At 43.5% G+C, this 22,634-nt stretch overlaps 1 protein-coding gene across 2 annotated transcripts in view; it reads right to left on the reverse strand.

Annotated features, from left to right (window-relative positions):
- The window catches only part of PDXK (pyridoxal kinase), a 244,282-nt gene that overhangs the window by 125,194 nt on the left and 96,454 nt on the right, over positions 1 to 22,634 (reverse strand). For both annotated transcript variants that reach the window (XM_069202944.1, XM_069202943.1), the window contains exon 3: positions 8,856 to 8,910. In XM_069202944.1, the coding sequence (XP_069059045.1) occupies positions 8,856 to 8,910 (55 nt within the window). The remainder of the gene's footprint in view (positions 1 to 8,855; positions 8,911 to 22,634) is intronic.

Genomic DNA, 22,634 nt, shown 5'->3' on the forward strand with positions numbered 1-22,634 from the left:
TTGTTGTGTTCTGAAGGTGTCCTTAATTATGAGGGCAGAGAGGAAAGTGAAAACTAATTTTGAGAGATTTCTATACACTTCTGTTAAGGGAAGGACACAAGTCTGGCAGCAGACCCATGGCTATCTGGGTAGTGCTGCCTCGTGGACTGTGCCCGATACCCTGGGTCTCTAATAAATGGGCACCAGAGCCTGTATTTTACACAGGGCCCACTGTGCCACGGTGCAGTTTTCAAAAGGTGCACGTGGTGCAGCTCGGGACAGTGCGCCCTATAATCATGTGACCTCCTGCAGGTGGGTGCGGTGAGTGGCAGCACCTGCCTGCAGGGAGATGTCTGGGGGTCCGTGAGACCCCATTTCCCCCCTTGCAGGGGTCGCCCTCACACACTGCCAGTATGCCACCTAGAGGCCTGTTTGTCTCTGTGCCCACGTCCGTAATAGGATGCAGGCACAGAGGCAAAGCTGTTTCCTCATTAGCTTAGGCTATGCATCTCTCAGGGTGAATGCCTTCTCATGATAGCACTGGACCTGCATGTGCATCAGTGCTATCAGTACTACAGACGAGGCAACAAGAGCCTGCAGCCCCTTTTGTAATACCAAAGTGCTTCAGGGTTGCACAAAGCGGGCACACAGTGTCTGGAATAGCTTACTGGATGCCAGGTAGCCTCTTATTTGGGTCACGACCTCAGGACCTCATTATTAATCGGTGAAGAAAAACTGTCCTGCAGTTTGCCCCAGAGAGGTTCCAATACCGTGGGGATTGGGACGTGTCCAGGCAAGAGGGATGCAATAAGTTTAAAAGTCTAACTAGAGCTATTTCTTCAAAAAAGGAATCACCCTTTATTTACAAAGTACATTCAAAGCGATGAATGTTATAACAACCCTTAGGTTTTGAGCACATACCTAACTGAAGTTCTAGTTGTTTAGCATTCCTAGTCGCCCAGGATGGGCAGGACCTTCAACCTAAAAGTGCTGAAGTAAATCAAGCTGTGTGCAAGATCTCAGCAGCTGCAGGTGTCAAGGAAAGGGAGACAATGTTCCAGGATTCATGGAAGCCAGCTTGCCACAAAGATAATGGTTTTGACGTAGTAGGGTGTCGTTTGATTAGTCAGAGTTGTAAGGCGAACAAAGTAATAAAAATGTTGCTCTCTCCTTGGGGAGACCAGAAAAAGTTCTTGGACTCTCTCCAAGATGGGTAAGACTGAGGCTGGCTCACCAGGGATCTCTTCTCTTCATTACAGACTGTTCCTTCTGACGTCTTGGTCCAGCGGTCCCGCCGTCTGTGATCCACTGTTACTCTGCTCTCTGTGAACAGCATTTCTTCCTGGCAAGGGGTGGCGGAGCTGGGCTGATGGCTCCCTCTAGGATCCAGGCAGATGGTGGTAATATTACCACTGCTCCTATTTCTACTGAGCAGGTCACCGTGGGAGTTCTCCAAGTGAGGCGTCAAATAATGGGACGTCTTCTGCCTGGATCAAGTTCCTTTTCTCTTCTGGAAAAGCAAGAGTCTCCTTGGGAACGATAGTGTCAAATGCCAGGGCTATGGAACTTGGGTCCTTTATCTCATAGTTTAACTCGCTCCCAGATGTCGGGGTGTTCACAGTTGGACTGATTAATCCAGGGTCTCTTGACTGCATGGGCAGTGTGTGTTCAGGCCACATGGATCAGCTGATCACCCAAAAGTGAATTAAATAGTGTAGAAAAGATTTCAGAGAATCCCTTTCAATCTCTCTGGTAGACAAAAATTATTTAACTCATGAGAAGACGTCTTTCATCTGTTGGAGACTTTCTGGTGAGTTCTCGGGTCTTGGGTTAACTGTATTTATTAAGTAAGAGCACTGACAAGTAGTCATCTCAACTGGGCCGGCGCCTTATACCAAACTCTTAAGACCACAACTTACATCTTCCCTTCCAAATAAGCATATCCCATGAGCAATGTCAACATAAAGTCCTCTGTGACTTGAAGAGTCGCATAGGGGAAAGGAGAAGCGAGAAACATCTGGAATACAATAAGAATATTCCACATATTAGTCGCAGTGTGCCCTCTACTATTCCCAAATTGCTCAGTCAATTTATAAAAAGCACTCCACCAATGGCAGATGTAATGGCCCCTACATAACTGAACAACTATTCATCCATTTTCCTGGCTTTGTTTACTTAAGAAAGCCCTTGCTCATTCAAGTTGTAAAAACACAAGCTTGATACACTCAGCTTGGAAGGGGAGACCCCTGCCCCTGTAAGCTTCCCACAGCATCTCCAGGCTTGATATACTCTCAGCATGGAAGGGGAGACGACCGCCTCTCTAAGCTTCCTACACCATATGCATGCTTGATACCCTCTCAGCTTGGAAGGGGAGACTACCACCTATATAAGCTCCTTAAAGCGTCTCAAAACTTGATACTTCCAGCTTGGAAGGGGAGACCACCGCCTCTGTGAGCTCCTTACAGCATCTACAAACTTGATACACACTCAGCTTGGAAGGGGAGACCACTTCCTCTATGAGCTCCTTACAGTACCTCCAAGCTTGATACACTCTTAGCTTGGAAGGGGAGACCACCACCTCTGTAGGCTCCTTACAGCATCTCCAACCTTAATACACTCTCAGCTTGGAAAGGGAGACCACCACCTCTGTAGGCTCCTTACAGAATCTCCAAGCTTGATACACTTTCAGCTTGGAAAGGGAGACCACCACCTCTGTAGGCTCCTTACAGCATCTCCAACCTTAATACACTCTCAGCTTGGAAAGGGAGACCACCACCTCTGTAGGCTCCTTACAGAATCTCCAAGCTTGATACACTTTCAGCTTGGAAGGGGAGACCACCACCTCTGTAGGCTCCTTACAGAATCTCCAAGCTTGATACACTCTCAGCTTGGAAAGGGAGACCACCACCTCTGTAGGTTCCTTACAGCATCTCCAACCTTAATACACTCTCAGCTTGGAAAGGGAGACCACCACCTCTGTAGGCTCCTTACAGCATCTCCAACCTTGATACACTCTCAGCTTGGAAAGGGAGACCACCACCTCTGTAGGCTCCTTACAGCATCTCCAACCTTGATACACTCTCACCTTGGAAGGGGAGACCATCACCTCTGTAGGCTCCTTACAGAATCTCCAAGCTTGATACACTTTCAGCTTGGAAAGGGAGACCACCACCTCTGTAGGCTCCTTACAGCATCTCCAACCTTGATACACTCTCACCTTGGAAGGGGAGACCACCACCTCTGTAGGCTCCTTACAGCATCTCCAACCTTGATACACTCTCACCTTGGAAGGGGAGACCATCACTGTGCCAACCAACAGTCCACTCTTTACCTTGTCTACAGCTGGGAGTCACTAAGCCTCTTCACCAGACCATCTGCTACTCTGGCTGGAAAGTAACAATTCCTCCATTCCAGTGGCCAGCTTGGTCTGCAACATCTCTGGCACCGTCGCTGGAGGGACTTGAAGTATCCGCAATGTGTTACCTCTCTTCGCATTTTCTAATAAATCCCATTTACCCTTCAGCCTCTCCTCAGCAGCCATTCCCTCAAAACTCTGGATTTCTCCTACGTCGGGGCAATCTCTGCTCTGTATGACTTTCCATTATTTTCGCTTTCCTCTCCATTGATTACATTGCCCTTTCATATGCCAGTGCTTTTCTTGACAAACACTTTCTTGATAAACACCCCAATTCTTATTTCGCTCATATAACAGAGGAGCAGATCGAGGAGATCCCCCCTTAGTTCTGCATGGAGGGGGTTGATAAAGACCCAAACTCTGCAGCCCTTCTAGACAGCCTTGCAAAACTTGACCTCACCCCCTCCTGCTGCCTCCAGCTACATCACCTCCCTCACAAGAGTTTTGGAACAAACTCTCAGAATTCATCTGCAACAAAATCACCTCCATATACAGCAACTTCCATCCTAAACCAGATCCCATCACCATCAAAACACAACTTTCCACCACAGCCAAAGAATGAACCCTGACCTCGTGACCTGCAGTCACCATAATGAATCAATGCTATCATCAAGACCACCTAACTCTGTGGCCTCATCTGACCCTTGCCCCAACCACGCCTTCACAAAAGGACTCTTCCCATTCAGCAAAGCACTAACTCCCATTTTCGATGCCTCCATCCGCTCAACCACATTCTTGGACACCTGGAAACTCCTGCCTATTAAACCATTTGCGGACGCAGCCACGCTTTCCAACTACAGACCCGTCTCCCTCCTACCATACCCGGCAAAGGTCTTACAAGGGCTGAGCAACCTCCACCTCCTCTACGCCATGCAGTCCAGATTCAAGGCCAACCACTGTACAGAAACAGCACTCATTGCATGATCCTTGACAGAGGAGACACAGCAGCCCTCATTCTCCTAGACCTCTCAACAGCATTTGACACGGTCTCACACCTCATCCTCATCAGGTGCCTGCATGAGATTAGCATCCAAGGACCTTCTCTCTGCTGGATCTGCTCCTTTTTAACTGAGAGAACACAAGCTGCCAGCCTGGCCCAATACTCCTCGAAGCCTACAAACTCATCTGAAGAGCACATCAAGGTTCATCGTTCAGCCTACCATCTTCAACGCATATATGATCCCTCGCGCCGTCATCCGTGCATACAAAATCCACATCCTCTCCTATGCCGACAACACACAACTCAAACTATCCCTCTCAGATAAGACCCCCAACACGAGAAACATGTTCACCACCTGCATGACTGAGTCACTAACTGGATGAAAGCGAACTGGCTCAAGCTGAATACTGACAAGAGAGGTAGTGATCTTTGGCAAGAACACCTCACTATGAGACTCTAACTGGTGGCCGGCCAAGCTTGGACCCACATTTACACCTCGTACTCATGCCAGTAACCTCAAAATAATCATCAACAGCAAACTGTGCATGATCACACAAGTCAACGTCGTCATAGCATCCTGCTTCCACAACCTGAAGATGCAAAGGAATATCTTCAAATGGCTCCCAAAGAAAACACTAGAAAAACTGTCACTCACACCCTAGTCACTAGCAACTCACAAGAAGAGACAAACCATCCAGAACTTGACAGTCAGACTCATCCTCAACCTTCACCACCAAAACGCTCGTCACACCGCACCTCAGGGAGCTCCGCCGGCTCCCAATACACAGACATGCTCATTTCAAACTCCTCACACACACATTCAAGGCACTGCACGGCTTGGGCAACAGTTACATCTCCTTCCACTAGCCACCCAGACACCTCAGCTTTGCAGAACTCCGACTCAGACACATCCTATACTTACACAGAACCAGCTTAGGAGGATGGGCGTTCTCTTACATCGCTCCTAAAGTGTGGAATAGTCTCCAAGACCACATCAGAGCCTCGTTCTCTCTTCTTGAATGGTGCAAGAAGCTAAAGACCTGGCTTTTCAATTTACCAACCTACCATAGGCAGGGCTAGACACACACACACACACACACACACATCTGCTCAGCACCAGGATACCCTCAAGAACGACAGTGCACGTTACAAATACCCATAATATGGAGCCTGCTCGCCACCAGAAAGATGAACATTGTCTGGTGTGTCCCTAAGATGTCTTTTTTTGTCACCTCTAGAGAATGACACCTTAACTTTGAAAAAATCCCCTCTGCTTTTTTTTGTCTCCACCCTCGTGCCCATGAGGGAAACATCGCACAAGAGATAAGGACCACCCTGACATGCATCTTCAGGTGCTGAGTAATTTATAAAAAATGGGCAAGAGGTCCTGCTGCCCAAAGGCAGTGTGAAAAGTTAGCTAGGGAAGCGCGAGTGGTGGAAAGACACAAGTACGTGGGCCATGTTCCAGGGGAGGGCCAAACACAAGAAGTTTAGCCGGCATGTGCTCACCAAAGAAGAGCAAGTAAATTCATAAAGCTTTGGACACATCATAAAGCTACAGTCGGAAACAAATGACTGTTTTACAAGAATAAAGAAAATGTATGGAAATAATATATGAGTTGAATATATTGAGGTTCAAGATTGTATTATTAAGATTACTAGTAATACTGATGATATAATGTGAAACTAGCAGTTTTGGTTGCTGTTGAAGTTTTGTACCCCTGGCTCTGCCTCTCTGATATTCGGGGATTGATTTTTAACTCAGCGGACGGGTTACTCTGTCACAACGGTTACTGATCTCCCATTCGCCGAAACCTAAATTCAGTAGAAGAAAATGGGATTTAGATTTCGGCAGGCGGGATATCCGTCACCTGTTGTGACGCAGTAACCCATCCGCCAAGTTCTAAATCAGGCCCTTGGTTTTTCCCAGGGGCCCTTGTGTCTTTAGCAGACTGGATGTACAAGTGTCCTGAAGCGGATCAGCAGAACCTAGAAGCCCCTGTGACTGACAGTCTAGGAAAGGCTGGTGCAGGATGGGTAAAGCAGGAGACTGAAAACAGACTCTAGATGCTGTAACAGGAAGGGAAATTAGCATAACGAGGAGGGGGTCCCAATGAGAGGGCGTGGAGGACTCTGGCTACTGATAACTTCTAATATGAATAACAAAATGACCACAAAGGAAGAGAAGAACAGGGACAAAAACAAAATAAAGCAAATGTTTAGTAACAGAAAGGAAAAAGCACTGTGAAAATTAATAGGATTGTGCCTAGCTCCTCTAGACTCTCAATGGTGATTAGGAATTAGGAATGAATGCAGAGGTGTTGTTTGCAAGGACATGGAGCCAATAAAGTGTTGTGTCCATTTCTGGGGTCCCATCTGTAGTACTGTGTCCATCCCTGATGGAAAATGTCCAGTTAGAAGGCGATATTTTTACCAGTGTGTCGGGCCAAGAAGGTCCTGAGATTGTCGAGGTCAGAAACACACAGAGAAACAGCAGCACTTAATAAACCATCGTTAAGTCTAAAGTCCACCAGATGTCAGAGTACAGACAAGGAAGTTCGGAAAGGCCAGTGGGTCCACACTCGAAGGTCAAATGCACTGACCCCATGCAAAGAACATTTAGGGCCTGATTACGACCTTGGCAGAGAGGATTACTCCGTACCAAATGGGACGGATATCCCGTCCGCCGTGTTACAAGCTCCATTATACCCTATGGAACTTGTAACACGGCGGACGGGATATCCGTCACATTTGGGACAGAGTAATCCCCTCCACCACCGTCATAATCAGGCCCTTAATCTTCAAGAGTCAATAGCCAACATGGCCATGCATGTCAAGTACCTATGTTTCATCCACCTAAAATTGAAAAGAATTTCTCAGAACAGAACATTGTGCTGCAGACTGACACTCCCACCATACAAGAAGAAACGTGTCAGTGGGACAGATTCCTAAGCAGAAGCTGCAAAGCTTTGGGAATTTTCTGCCGGACAAGGCAAGAAATATCTAAGTTAACCTGGAACTCAGGAAGGAAGCAAAGGCGTGCTTCTTTCCAAGATGATGTCACTTTGGGCAGATTGAACTAGATGCCATGAACAGGAGGTAACAGACAACACAGAACTCAGGATCATACCTATGTGGACTAGGAAAAATTACCACAAAAGGCAGGTGGCACAGCTCCATGTGCAGGTATCTCTTGCTCCACACATAGGTTCAGCTGTATGCTACACTCAGACCCTATCCATCTTATGCCAAGGTACAGCAACAAAAACCCAATAAGGACACAACTCTGGTCCCAACACGATAATGAAACACTTACCACATAAGCTACATGAAGACATACACGCTTCCATTCACGCACTCCTGTGGAGAAGCATGCTACCGGCCTGCAAATATGCGCATCTGAGGCATGAAGCACTATATAAATGTAAATACAAATCCATAAATAGAATATTACTCTAAGGAGCACACAGTGCACTCGAGTGAACAGTTTGCTGAACGCCCTACAGAGTGTGCACAAGGGACTGCAAAAAGATACCCGTGCAGCAGTATGCAGGTGTCTCTCCAGGTACGCCAATGGCTGACTGCTGGTGCATCACGGGTATCATAAGGAACAGAAGAGAATGATTCGCACACAAAGTTTTGTGGCATGCTTCATCAGCTCTCCAAATCCAAGAAGGTAAATACCACCTCTGTGGACTTAACAACTGGTGGGAGTTCCAAATACACTCTTCTGGATAGAAGCAGAGTTTAGATCTTCAAGGCATTAAGACAAGCGCATGACCAAAGACTGATCTTCAATACTGACAACAGATTGATGGGAAGAAAGAACCTCTGTGCAGAGGCACCAACAGCAGAGAAAATTGTGGAAGATAGACTCCTCAGCTTCTCTCTGTGCCCGCCAGGTTGCCATGCTAGTGAGACTGGTCTAATCTAGCCTAAAGGCTGGGACGACGGGCCTAATGTTTTCACCACTACATGGTATCCAACATACGCCAAACACTTCCTTCCCTATTTCTTTACCTCAAGTTCCAATCACTGTCCACTCTAAAATGTCCCTTTGAGTGATCTTCCAATTAACCTCTTCAATTTTATAACCTGTTCTAATCAGGGGTTTTGGTCTATCACACCTCAGACTTTATATTATACTCTCTCACAGCATTAAACATCTCCATCTCCTCCATCCACCGATTCTAGCCAAACTTTACCAAAGCGGATGCACTATCACCTTTGTCATGAGCCATTCCATTCTAAGTGGCCTTCTTTTTTCAAAAACTTCTCCCAACATATATCAGGTCCAACTTATTGATCCTGTGCTCCTCTTTAGACGTGGCCGATCCTGTGGGGCCGCTTCCTCAAGCATGTACGGGGAACCAGTTTACCGTGCAGGACCACAATCTGCTGTGCTCTTAGGAGCAGCTGCCACATCAACTATACCTCCACCTCCAGACACCTCAACCCCAACACTGGAGCTCTTCCAAGGTACAGACAGTCATATTTCATAGGCACCCCTTCTGCGCTTACCTGTGTGGTTGGAAAACTGAACGGAGTTCACTGTGTCAACCTCGAATCCCAGCACCTGCAAGACAAAAACACTCTTAAGAGGCGATGCATTTTTCTTTACATTTAATGAGAAATGAGTTACCAAACTAACAAAAGCAGGGCAGCTTGGGAGTATTTTTTATTCACAGATTTTACATTATTCTGCTATCTACTGGTCAGGCCCAATAAAATATGCCTGAAAATGTACTATTTTATTTTAGCTGTCGACCACAGGTGGAGTTAGTAACTCATGATAAGGTCAACCATAAACCAACAGTATTTCACAGTGTGATCGCCATAACCTGCAGACTATTTCAACAATAATGTGGAAGCCTTGCCATATATGAAACTTCTTGTTAATGAAGGTGGGAGGGGGCTACATTAGACTCTAGAAAAGTCGCGCACTCTAAAACTTTTGTTACAGGTAACAACTAGTTTATTTTACAATATATTTCAAATTCACACACTTTGCAGAAGCTAGCAATAGCAAATAAATACCTCAACGCCATTTTAACCACTGCGGCCTCTTGGCCCGGCTGCTTGTCTATAGAGACAAGGTTTAGTAAAGGCATGTATAGACGACCATGCTGCTGCCACAGGTACATCACTCAATTAAACATGTCCTACGTATATCAAAGAAGCACATTTTTCCTAGGGAAATATGCACATGTTCTTAATAGAAAAGTTTGATACACCAATGCTTAACACGTTTAAATAGTTTCTACAATGCAACTATTCACCTTAATTGATCTCCCCAATGCCTAGGGGCATAAGAAACATGCAAGTGCTGACTCTGCTTGGTTAATCTTATTCCGACAATATAAAACACAACCACTCTTCTAACACAGAGTGTGCGTAGAACTCTTTCAGCTCAGCTTATTCATTTTTTTTTTTAAAGAAAACTGGTAAGTGTATGGTCTGATTAATGTGAAAAGCAGAAACCATCTTTGGGATAAATTTAGAATGTGTTCTCCTTACCAATTTATGTGATGTATTTTTTAATACAGCCGTCTAACTGTGATACACGTAATTCACTAACAGTTCGGAAATAAATGAAAGCTATAAAAAAAAAGAAAAACTGTCTTTTTTGTGCGATGGTTTAATGCTGACTGACACACTGGCTCAAAAGAAGGAAACATTATCCTACTTAAAACTGTATTTAAATTCCATGTAGGGAATAAGAGTGTGATATGGAAGATACACTTGCTCTACTCCTTCCAGAGAACTTTTTATGACTAGAGGTGTGAAAATATATTTATTTTGGGTTAACCCTTCAGTGTACAGAGTTGAGTTGCTGTGTAGTAAATTAGGTAAACATTCTAGTGTTTTTACATCTGGTGAAAAGGGTTGCTGCCCACTGGTAGGCCCTCTATTATCTTTTCAATTTAGCTAAGTAGTAATTGCATGCAGGGGACCTACATGCTTCTCTTAGGATGTCCTCACAAGTGTTCTAATTATATACCTCAGGGGTCACATTGCCACATTTAAACCATGTAGATCTGTATATGTGATCTTCCTCCATTGCACTGCTAGCAGCTGAGAATTTGGCCTCAGCTTTTCAGTGGCAGCTGCTGCAATTCTCAAGAGGAGGGGTGGGTGGGTGGAATGGGAAATAAAATAATAATTAAATAAAAACAACATTACTTTTCCAACGCTGCTGCCTGCCGCCTTGTCTCTTTGCTCTCCTGGTGTCCCATCAGTCTTTGCGACACCAGCACAGGCTCCCCATGCAATCCTGGTGCCATTCTCTTGCTATGTCTAGCATGAGAGCAGCGCCAGGATTGGTCTGAGCGGCTTGGTCTGCCGCTCAGACAGTGCACTGGGGTCTGTGCAGTTTCTCCAACCCGGCTTTGCAACACAGCTTGGTTAGAGAAACCTAAGTGTGCATGTCAGTTTGGCTGGACTAAGACAACCAGCCAAACTGACATGCACACTTAATGCACTCCACTCCTCCCCCCGCCCCCCCCCTTCCCAGCCCTGCCCCTCTCTGCACATGCTGGCTGAGCCAGCACCTGAAAAATAAAACAACAGTAACATATAATTTTGTTTTTCAGCTGCTGGCTCTTAGCCAGGGGACGACGCTCCTTCGCCATTGCGAAGGAGCCGCCCTGCAGCTTTTTGATGTTCAACTACGGACATGCTCATGACCTGTGAGACCCATTGTTATCTCTCCCATTACTGTGGTGCCATCACAGACAGTGTTACAGGCAAATACATGCCCTTGTCCACCAGTAGTGCTTTGAGTGGGACTGGTGGAAAAGTGCAGGCAAATACACACGACCAACTCACCGGCAGTACATTTTCTGTGACTGGGTGTGGACACCTAGATAAAAAGTTTTTGGATTAGATTTTTTTGTTGTTGTTAATAAATATTTAAAAAATCTCTGTAGTGAATATGGATATTATTCTATTCGTGTGACAACTCTGTTTTTCTGCTCCATGTGTTTCTCCTGGAAGATAACATGCTATCAGTGCCAGACACCATCCAGCAGGCCACAGGGCAGGCAGGGGTTACTGGCCCGCAAGCGTGGGGTTGAGGCTTTTTACCACTGCTGTCCTGGGGCCTTGCAAACTTGGCCAAGTACAAACCTTTCTACACTTGACTCTCAGTAGCATGGAGGGCGAGCAGTCACAGGCTTCTCAGGAAGGTTACTGTGGGGGTTACTGAGGCTCAAGAATCTATACCACCCCTTTAGCAGTGCAATAATATCAATGTCCAGCGCAGTGCTTCTCTTTGTGAAAAGACAAGTTATTTATTACACAGAAAACATAGCATTCCACTATGCACTCAATATTACACTTATAATCGGTTTACGGGTGTGAATTTTTGTGCAGTCTAGGCCCCACCTGTCCCTAGTGGGCCCCCCACTTGCACAGGGTTCCCCCTTTCAGGTTCAGAGTTTGAGGTAGGTCTATAGGTGCAGCTTGTGACTACAATTACACCCTGGTTTCTATTAGCATTCAGTCTCTTGGGCCAAGGCCTGTTCAGTTTCTCACCAAGTTCGTAACATCAGAGCTGGGCCATATTTGCCCCCCACCATGGCAGCAGGATCGCACCTGCAGAAGGAACCCACAGGCAGCACATGACAGTCTTCCCTGGGACTGCATGGCAGTTGGCCTTGCAGCATGTTGCTCATTGGATTGCAGCAGGAATGGAGGCTTCTGTCAGGACCCTCTTCTGGGCGGCAGGCTGTAGATTGTGGCTCACCCCTTCACTCCGGTGGGTACATGACCCACAGTGCAGCTCACTCAAATACTTCACTGAGTACTTGGTGCTTCCTTTTGAGAGCCATAGCCACACGCTTCCAGATACGTTGACAATTCTATGGTGGGAAAAGATCAGGCGCTATCTTTGACACACAATGCATCAAGGCAACAACCTCAAATCTTCACAATCCACTTCCAAGGTACATCTCGGGTCACTAAATCTTCAGGATTTAGTGAAGGATGCTCTGCCCAGCAAGTTAGTCTCCTGGTGGAGTGGTCACTACAGAAGTACAAAGAGGTGAGAGCAGGCTGCACCCAGCTATTTACTACCCCTCCTCGCAGAGATCAGAGAGAGAGAGACAAGAATCCTTGCCCACTCAAAGGACTCCTGTCCCTAACAACAGAAACTGCAGGTAACAAACTAACCCAGATAAATGCATACACTATCACCTTTAACCTCATTACAGTACTTATTGCCAAAGACTGAGGGCCTGATTTAGAACTCGGCAGACGAGTTGCTCTGTCACAACGGTGACGGATATCCCGTCCACCGAAATCTAAATCCCATAGAAGATAATGCGATTTAGACTTCAACGGGCGGGATATCCATCATGGTTATGATGGAGTAACCTGTCCGCTGGGTTCTAAATCAAGTCCTGAGTTGCAGGGTCCAGGGGAATTTGTTTCTGAAAGTGCAGAATTATACTTGAAGTAGCATGTAAGCACCCCCATATCCCAGGAATACTCTTTTCTGATGAGTTCCAAGTTCAATGTGTCAAAAGATGTTCATCACTTTTGCAGCGTGTACTTGAGACTTGAAACTACTGGGAAGTGGGTAAAAAGAACTGCATTTTCTGTAAAGCCTTGAGAGAACTGGTGCAGCGTGTTCAGTGGGAGAGCTACACCTATGAAAGATTAAAACTCTAGAGCAGCGGTTCTTACCCTTTTGACTTCTGAAGAAGCTTACAGGAAACCGGGGACCCCCACTAAATTATTAATGGAGGCCGGGGTACCTGGCCTAAGCATTTTTGATGATCAGAACTGCTAAACGATACACAAACAAGCATTCATCAAACAAATACACAAATGATTAAATTATTTACTTAATTCACAATCAAATATAACAAAAAACAAAACTGTAATTTTAATAGGGGGGTTGGAGCGTTTCTAAATTCAATTGAGGTCCCACGTCGTCCATACTATATTGTGATTGATGCACCTGCAAAGCTGTCACAAATCAGTCTAAAGACACTAACTTCATTTTTAGCCACCAATTTCAAATGTCTTCACTTTTACATAACAATTTAAACTTTGAAATTGCATATTTAGCTTCTTTATTTACATATTCTTTGTTATTCAAATATTTTATTTTATTTTCTAAGTAATCGTAGACCCCCTGAGTAGGCTATGCGGACCCCCGTGGTCCCCCTAACACAGGCTGGGAATCCCTGCTCTAGGGTGATTGGAAATCCCCAAATCAAGAGCATCTATTTCTGCCCAAAAGAAAGTATTCATTTGGATTGTCCATGGGCAACTTTATTTACATTTATGGGGAAGGCTATCTGAGGCTGTGCTTCGATTACCATGTTTATGGTGCCCTAGCTTCCTAACACCCTTCTCTTTACAGTCGCCTAAGTATTCGCTGTCTCTGAGGATGTGCTGCTACCACTGCTAGACATCTGGGGAAGACCCTAAAGCAGTGGTCTTTAAACTTTTTAATGCGGCGCCCCCCCCAGTAGAAAAATACAATTATCAGGGCCCCCCTCAGAATTTGTAACAATTATTCTATTAAATATTCTATTCTATTTAAATATGTCTGGGCGCATTTAAGCACTTCAATTAACTTCTGCTACTGAATTAAAACTGCAATAAAATACATGATGCCAAACATACTATTCTGGTCAAACAGGCCTTACTAATGTGTAAACGTATGCAGAGTGGATTATTAGAGGTGGGGGTGGGGGGGTTTGTATGGTATTAGGAGTCCCTTACCTTTTGACACATACTCACAGTTTGGACTTAAATGACAAAACATGTTAATGATGGTCCATTACACAGTGGTTTGATGCTGATTATTTTTCCAACTTAAAAAAGCCCTGTTAGCAGCATTATGTTTCTCTTGGCCAGAGCCTGGCGTCCTCTCCCCTTCCCCCTCCCCCCAGATCTTTCAGGCCCCCCTGGGGGGTTGGGGAGAGCACACCCCAGTTTGAAGACCCCTGCGTTAGAGGAAGAAGCCTGAATGAGATTTGCCACTCACCATAAATCTTAGGTCCTTCTAATGTTAAAGAAAAATACATCATTCAGGTCAACAGGTGCTCAATAATCGACTTCTACTACACTGGATTTACACCCTGTACAGTTGTCGTAGGTGCAGAATAGGACGTAAAGTCTTGCTGTGTTTATTATTAGATAATAAATGGAGTAAACCCACAGATCCTTCTGTATGTTGGGACTTCTTCAATAGACTCTTTTTCAAGAAGAGATTGGTCCTCTTTCAGCAGCAGGGGACTGTCCGCCATCTTTATTTTCCATTGGTTTGGATTATTACTCCTTGGTTTGGACATACATTCTAGTGCTTGTGAAGAATTTACATTATCTGCTCATCTGAGGCTATGTTGTCCATGTTGGTGGAAACCTCAAACGGTACCCTGACCGGGGTCCATGGTCAGAGTGACGTTCTACTGGGTCACTTGTTAGTGGAGTTTGAGCGATGAACCGTGCTACTGAGAGAAGATGGCAGGGACACAAGAACACTGAAGCTGTGGTGGACCAAGGGATGCAGGGCCAGGTGGGTACCTGGAGGCTTAATTTGGGGAGCATGTGGGCAGCTTGTGTCCCCCTATAGACTGCTCTGACCTAAAATTATAGTAAAGCGGTTGTGGCTCTTGCACAACAGGGAGCATAGATTCCCTCCAGACCACCGAAGGGCATTTAAGATAGTGCTTTAGCGCAGTCTAAGTTGGGAATAATCAATGACTAAACAATGGTTTTACGGGAGGGCAAAGGCAGCCAAGACACGTTTTGCAAAGCATTTTCACAGTGAAAAAACAACCCGCGGTGACTTGATGAACTTGGTGTGCCATGGTACAATTTGAATCTCTGAGGAGTCCTAGGTTCCTAGTCAACTTAGCTGTGGTGAGTGTAATAAAGATTCTGTATTGTGTACAAAGAAGTAGGTTCTTTATTGGAGAAACATCCCATCCACCAGTACGGCTTCCCAGCATCTTCCAACTGTCCCCATACCTCAGACGAACTCTAGACTCTGCAACAGACACATCATTCTACATTCTCCATTTTCTGTCATAAGAATACTAAACCACTATTAACTGAAATAATGATATTAACATTAAAAACGGATACATCAATAACACAATATAATTCAAACAAAAAAAATATTAAAAATAAACAATTTACACTTCTAGGTTTTCTTTTTTGAAACTCACAACTTTATTAAGATTCCAAATCCTCTCATCTTCCACCTTTATGGCACTGCAGAAAAGTTTCGCAATTTTCAATGGACCAATAAACTAAGATTCATTCTTAAACAACACAGGTTTTCTTATTAATACCCAATCAACAACTTTATCATTCACACTCTTAGCATCCTTGTGAGAATCATAATACTGTTTCCTTTTCTCAGTGCTTCTCTTCTCCTTCTTGTTGCCCCCACTCATTGCCCCCTATGCCACTCCTTCTTTTTTGCCCAGTGTAACCATCCTGGAGACACTTCCTCTGTACTTACATGTGGGGAAAACCTATATGCCCTTAGGAACGTCTTCAAACCTTCCCTCTAACTCCTTCCCGCACTAATCTCCAACTGGATACATTCCTTGATACTCTTGTTAAATCTTTCAATAGTGCCATTTCTCCCAGGGTGGTACAGTGAACACTTCTTGTGAATGATTCCATGCATACGCAAGAAATTTCCCATCCCACACTCGTCACCAGTATAATAAAGACACTGTATTTTGTAGAAATATGTAGGTTCTTTATTGGAGAAACATTACATCCATCAGAACAGCTTCCCAGCATCTACCAACTGTTCCCAGACCCCAGAAGAACTCTAGAATATGGACCACACACACCATTCTACATTCTCCATTTCCCGGCATAAAAATATTAAATGACTATGAACTAAAATAATTATATTTACAAGATACCACAGTGAGAGTGGGGTCTAAGTCGGAAAGCCACCACAAGGAAAGCTTTGTGAAGGTTAGATTGCCAAACACAAGAATCTCACTTTTATCAATGTTTATTTCCAAGTAGTTGGAATTGATCCAGGAGTCAATATATTACATTAAAGTAGAGTTTTCTTGCAGTAATTGGAGATAGAAATTAAGATTTTGGTGTCATCAGCAGAAGAGACAGTGTGAAATTCAAAGGATCTTATCAAGTCTGAAATAGGGGAAATGTACATGTTAAAAAGTGTAGATCTTAGAAAAGAATCTTGAGCAACAACGTGTGAGATGGATTCTCCTGTGGATGAAAGTGAAGAAAGAGAAACCGCTCTTAGAGTAGTAGAAGAAAAGAAGAGCAGAGCTAATTTAAGGTCTGTATGTGGACTTCAAGGTTTAATAACTTACCATGAATAATATGGTGATACTATGCTGAATGCTGACCGAAAGATTAAGTAAGTTCATTGTAATTTTTGGCTGTTTTTTAATACCACATGGTGAGCATGTATGTCATCTGGCGGTGATGGACCAGATCTCAAGGCTGGCCCTCATGTCCTCCGATAACTTTGTCTCTTCACTTTCCTCAGCTTCAAAAATATTCCTTCCAGCTTGTTGTGACTCCTTCACTATTTTCTTGCGAACTCTGGTTCATGCTGAAGTGACATAGGACAGAATCAAAGTCATAATGGTCAAATTCAGTTTCTCTGAGTCTCTTCTGCCTATTCATTTTTCATAAAACATGCTTTCAAACCTTCCTTCCTTTTTCTTCTGCTCCGGGGTATGTCTTTGGGCTCTGTCAGGTTTTTACTCTGAAAGTCTTTGTTACTCTTTCAGGATTGATGGTCCATTTTTGAGAGGTTTTAGGGACAGAAGTTCTTTTATTTTCAGGTCACTTTGATCATCCGCTGTGGATGTTGAGTATGACCATTTAGGAGTTTCTCTGTCTTTGTTGTGACACCTGGTAGAGAAAGACTGTTTATTATGAGTTGATTTCTATTACTTAATGTCAATACGTTTCGAAGTAGAAGGAAGCTTTATTAGTTTGAACTTCGAAATTGTGACCTACTTAGTGTTGGTTTGAGACATTGTAAGCGTACCAGTCTCCAAGACTGAAAGTCACACTCTTGGTACCTGTTCCTGGGCAGTGACAACTTCAATCTTCTTTTCTTGTTTGGAGGATACTTCAGTAAACCTCTAGGTCAGCGGTTCCCAACCTGTGGTCCGTGGCCCCCTGAGGTGTGTGACACATTCCCAGGAGGTCTGCAGGCCTGGGCCAGCAGGAAGGCACTTTTCCAGATACAGCATCTGACAGAGAAGTGTGTGTTTTTATATTTACTACTTCATTTGTGCAGCAGCTTTAACAGCACTGCAAGGTTCCTTGTACAACCAGCAGCTTTCAGGCAAGAATAAAAGTATCAAGATAATTCTGGTGATTAATGTACCTGCTAGAGAGAGATGGGAGCTTTGTCTAGTGGAAGTTTTGACTCATCTAAGGTAACGCAGATGGTTAATACGCCTGCTGCAAATAACGTGTATCATGCAAACAATAGTATTTTATGCATACAGCTCAGTGGCTTACAGCTTTTGTCACAGAGATTCTTTTGTTACTGAGCAGTTCATAAGCACCTAGCACAGTGAGTTACAAACTGCCATCAAAGAGGTGCATGCAGTCTTTCATTTTCTTAATGCTGCTAAAAAAAGGTTTGCTTGCGTAAAAAAAAGTCTTGAAGGCAACGCTAACCATCATTTTATGTTCTGAATCCTACATTTGTGCTTCTTCATATGAAGCACTCTTAGAAAATGCCAACCGGTGTGGATAACATGTGAATCCTACCCTTTGTAGTCCCCTGTAAAGTGCTCAGACACCCCACACTGGTATGAGAGGTGCTAGAAAACACACAAATTACATGTGACAGAGAGGCTGTGGAGAGGTGAGAGGCCCTTATGGTTTTACTTCCTTTCCCCACCACGTTTTTGTGAAAAAGCTTTCTTACGCACCTAAAAAATAAAAACAGAAATCGCTTGGGAAATGTAGAATCTGACCTGAGGATTCAGCTTTCCTAAATAAAACTAAACATTGAAAAGTTAGCCGCCGAGATGCAACACCAACCTTCCCAATACAATTTTTCCATTTTTGCATATTTTTTTCAATATAAAATATTTATATCTTTAGTAATTTGCAAATTTGTTTGGTGTGTACTCATTTGTGTATTTTTTGCAAATGACTGTCTTAATGTTTGAAATTTAAACCGTACAAATTGCTTGGAGGTCCCTGGCTTCCAGTAATGATTCAGTGGGGGTTTTCAGGAGTCAAAAGGTTGGGAACCACTGCTCTAGTTTGAAGCAAGAATATAAATAAACTGTTCTAAAAACTACACTAGATTCCACTCCGAGTTCAGAGATTCCACCCCGAGGGCAGACGAAAAGATACGACTCATATTACCTTTCTGACCACCGAAAAGTCGTAAAGTTAGACTTTTGGTCTAAACTTCAACAAAAAAGTCTAACTCTACCTTTGCTAATCGGGCCCACAATTTCTATACCGAATTCTTGACTACCCACTGGCTGACGTCTACACTGAGGCCAAACCTAAAACTCCATTGACCAAAAAAATGGTAAAAATGTAAAGAAAAACACAAATAAAACAATTCTTCTACAAACAAAAAAAACAATATGCCCCAAAGAGTCCCTTTGGTCAAAGTCCAACAGGAAAAGCAGAAAGTTTCCAAAATCTTCAGTCTTTCACTGCCCTATGAATTGTCCTCCAACGCCCAACTGTATCTTCTCTCTGGTTCCAGTCAATAACCCCTAAAACTGGCTTTACAAGACCTCTAAAGACCAAACTTGTGTATGCTTTCTGGTCTGATGGCAACAAAAAAGAAAGATGGCGTCCCCTAGTTAGACAATCTGGGCTTCAGGTCTCCGTTCTCAAGGGTCACTTACTCCGCAGTTGGCTGATGTGGAAAACAGAAAAGTTACTTTTTTTTCAGTTATGTTTTTGCAGACTCAAATTTCAGATAGCGGAATGGTATACAGAATGTGAAGCTACAATAAGCTTTATTATTTATCAATGTTTTTCTTGCAGCACACAACAAACAAAAAATAGGAAAAATACACTATAATTTAACTGTAAGATAGACAGATCTTTTGCAGGTTTGGAGCAAGAACTTTTATTACAAACAACAGGCTTGAACCTATCTTTGGGACTGGAACAATCGGAAGCGGAGTCTTGCCTCTGGGTCCCGATGTCAGTATCCCAGAACCCAATCTGATCAGCTTCAGGAATGAATGAATGAAATGGAATTTTGTTATGTTCACACGTTCCATTACAGCAGAATGCATTTGTGGGTGTTCTGCCGCTGTGCGGTCTACATGGAGGGTTCCAACGATGTCAGTTGGAACGCATTTGGCAGAGGGCACAGCAGTGGTTTCATACTATCACCCAAGTATAAATAAAGTCTTACAGAAGATAAACTCCACACGTCCGTGACTCATTGAAGGAGAACAAAAACATCTGATTTTGGAGACAAGTGGAAACCACCGCCCGAGACGCACGCAGTAAGCTGTATACGATAACAAGCATAAGAAGGTGAAAATGACTGATGTCAGTATGGGTGCCCCAACGGCAAAAGGCTCATCGCGTTAGGCAAGGAACCCATTGTGACAGCAGCAACAGTATTTTATGAGGATCCCGAGTCACAAGTCGTTAAACGCATGCGTAGTTACACCAATCGTTGTTACGATAGACACACGTAGACTGAGCGTTTACAGGCGCCATCTTGAGATTGCATATGGTGCTCTAACGGCGTACAGCAGTGATTGCTCACAGCAGCCATTTTGAGGAGATTGTGCTTGAAACTGACTAGCGAGCTGAAATGTGTACATTAGCCGCGCTCAGCATCTATTTTGAGGACATATTGACATGAGCTTCAGATCGCCAGATTAATGTGTAGAACAAGTTAGTTTGCAACGGAGACTTGTGCACTACTATGGTGATGTACACACCATTAAGAAAATAAAAACAAGGAAAAGGATTTATAATTTGGAAGACAACTTTAAAAGATAGAGAAAAAAATTATATGAGTCTGGTTATCTGTGCACATTAGGGATGCCATGTACACCACAGTTTGCAGTCCAATGATGATGTGCACACCTTAGAATGAGTTATATTTTGTTTTGTTTATTTTGGGTGGTGTTTTGACAGTAATTTCATTCACGCTCTGGCATAAGACAAAAGAAGAACACCCAGGATGGACATGGAACAATAGCCCAGAAATGCGTCACAGCGGTGATACGCACATCTTCTACATATAAGCCTATTTTCAGACCAATTCATTTATAGGCACACAGTTTGTCAGATCAAAACTATTTGAATAGTCTACTGTTTAGTTTAATAGTAGGTGGTAGTGCACACCACGTAATAAATCATACAAGCAGTAAATACACCACCATCATTTTTAGAGACACCTGGAACACCCTCCATCCAATGGAAACAATGGTTTGATGGATTTGAAACATATCTCGGTGCTATTGGTGCATCACATAAACAGACCAGAAAGGAAACAATATCTCCTACTGCTTTCTTTGGGCTATGAAGGTAGAGACCTACCCGATCTAACAGAAAATTAAGAATTGGATGACTATCAAGTTGCCACTAAGAAATTAGCTACAAGCTTTGATATGCAACCCAGTCTGGTGGTTTTGGGACACAAATTCTTCAAACGTTCACTAACGCAAAATGAAGATGTCGTCTATTTCTGCACTTAGGAAGTTGTCTTCACAGTGGGATTTGAGAGATTTCCATGACCAATTGATAAGGGATCAGTTTATTGACCATTGCTCAGACAAACACACTCAACAAAAACTTTTGATCATGGGCAGTCCATCCTTAGAAGAGGTCATTAAAGTTGCACAAAGTAGGCACAAATATAGATGCTGGAAATCAGTGCTAGTCCCGCTGTAAAAGAGAATGGTAATATCAATGTAAATGTAGTAACGTCAGGAGGGACAAACAGAAATGAGCAAAAGAAATCTGAGAAAAGTTTTTTAAGTGCAATAACATATGTCTTAGATGTGGTAATGCACCACACAACAGGGAAGGAAGAGGTTGTCCGGCAAAAAATGTTTCATGTAGAAAGTGTGGAAAAACTGGTCATTTTGTTAAGGTGTGCCAAGCTGCACAAAATAGGCAAACAAAAGTAAACGGTGCAGTGGATGAAGAAAATGAAAATATAGAACAACTCATGGCAAAAGCTTTTAAGGACGATTGTAGTGGTCACAGAAGATGAAATTGTTTGTGGAGACCAAAATGAATGTGTGGATCCCTATGTAGACATTGTGGTGGGGATACAACCTTACACTTATTGGTTGACTCAGGAGCACGTATTACAATGATTACATCAGAACTATTTCATAACATCTGGAGTGATGGGAAATTGTACCCCCCAGACAGGGCACCTGTCTCATATGAAGAAAGGAAAAAAGAACTGGAAGGTTTCATTGAAGACATTTTATAGCTCAAAGGGCGTAAGATCCAAGGCAACATATATGTGGCATTTAAGGGTTTGAATATTTTGAGGTGGTTCCACCAAGGCCTGTTTGGTATGATACTGAAACCCGGAACTAGAGAACAAGTTCTAGTGGTTAAGGATTCCACGTATTTGGTTCCGTCGGAGGATGAATTACCCAATATTTTCACAGAAGGACAAGGGAAAATTGTGAGTTTCAAATATAGGATAAAAATTAAGCAAGGTGCCATTCCTGTGAAACGTAAAATCAGGTCAGTTCTGTTCAGTCTGAGAGAAGATCTCAAATGTGAACTGAATAAGCTTCAAAAGAATGGTGTAACAGAACCCATTTAATCCAGTTTGTGGCTTTCGCCCTTAGTTGTTGCTCAGAAACTAAATCGAGACATACACTTGTGTATGGATTTGAGGAGTCTTAAAGAAATTTGGGTGGACTCACATCCTCTACCCAAGATTAGTGATCTTTAAGAGGAACTCAAAGGTGCAGAGTGGTTTTCTAAAAGTGATCTGGCATCAGCTTACCACTGGGTAGTTTTGGAAGAAGAATCCCAGCACTATCCAGCATTCAATTCACTGTCTGTTACATTCCAATTTTGCAGGACGCCGTTTGGCTTGGCACCTGCCACTTCGATTTTCCAGCGCACAATGCACAAGTTGTTGGAAAATGTTAAAGGTGTTTTAGCATTTCAAGACAATGTTCTGATTTATGCTAAGTGTTTAGTAGACCACAACAAGATTATTAGATCGGTCCTGCACAATTTTCAGATGAACAGTGTGACTGACAGGAAGGAGAAGGGTGAATTATGGAAAAGGAAAATTTAGTTTTTGGGACACTGTGTGTCAAGCAAAGG

This window comes from Pleurodeles waltl, chromosome 8 (assembly GCF_031143425.1).
Source record: "Pleurodeles waltl isolate 20211129_DDA chromosome 8, aPleWal1.hap1.20221129, whole genome shotgun sequence".
NCBI classification, from domain to species: domain Eukaryota; kingdom Metazoa; phylum Chordata; class Amphibia; order Caudata; family Salamandridae; genus Pleurodeles; species Pleurodeles waltl.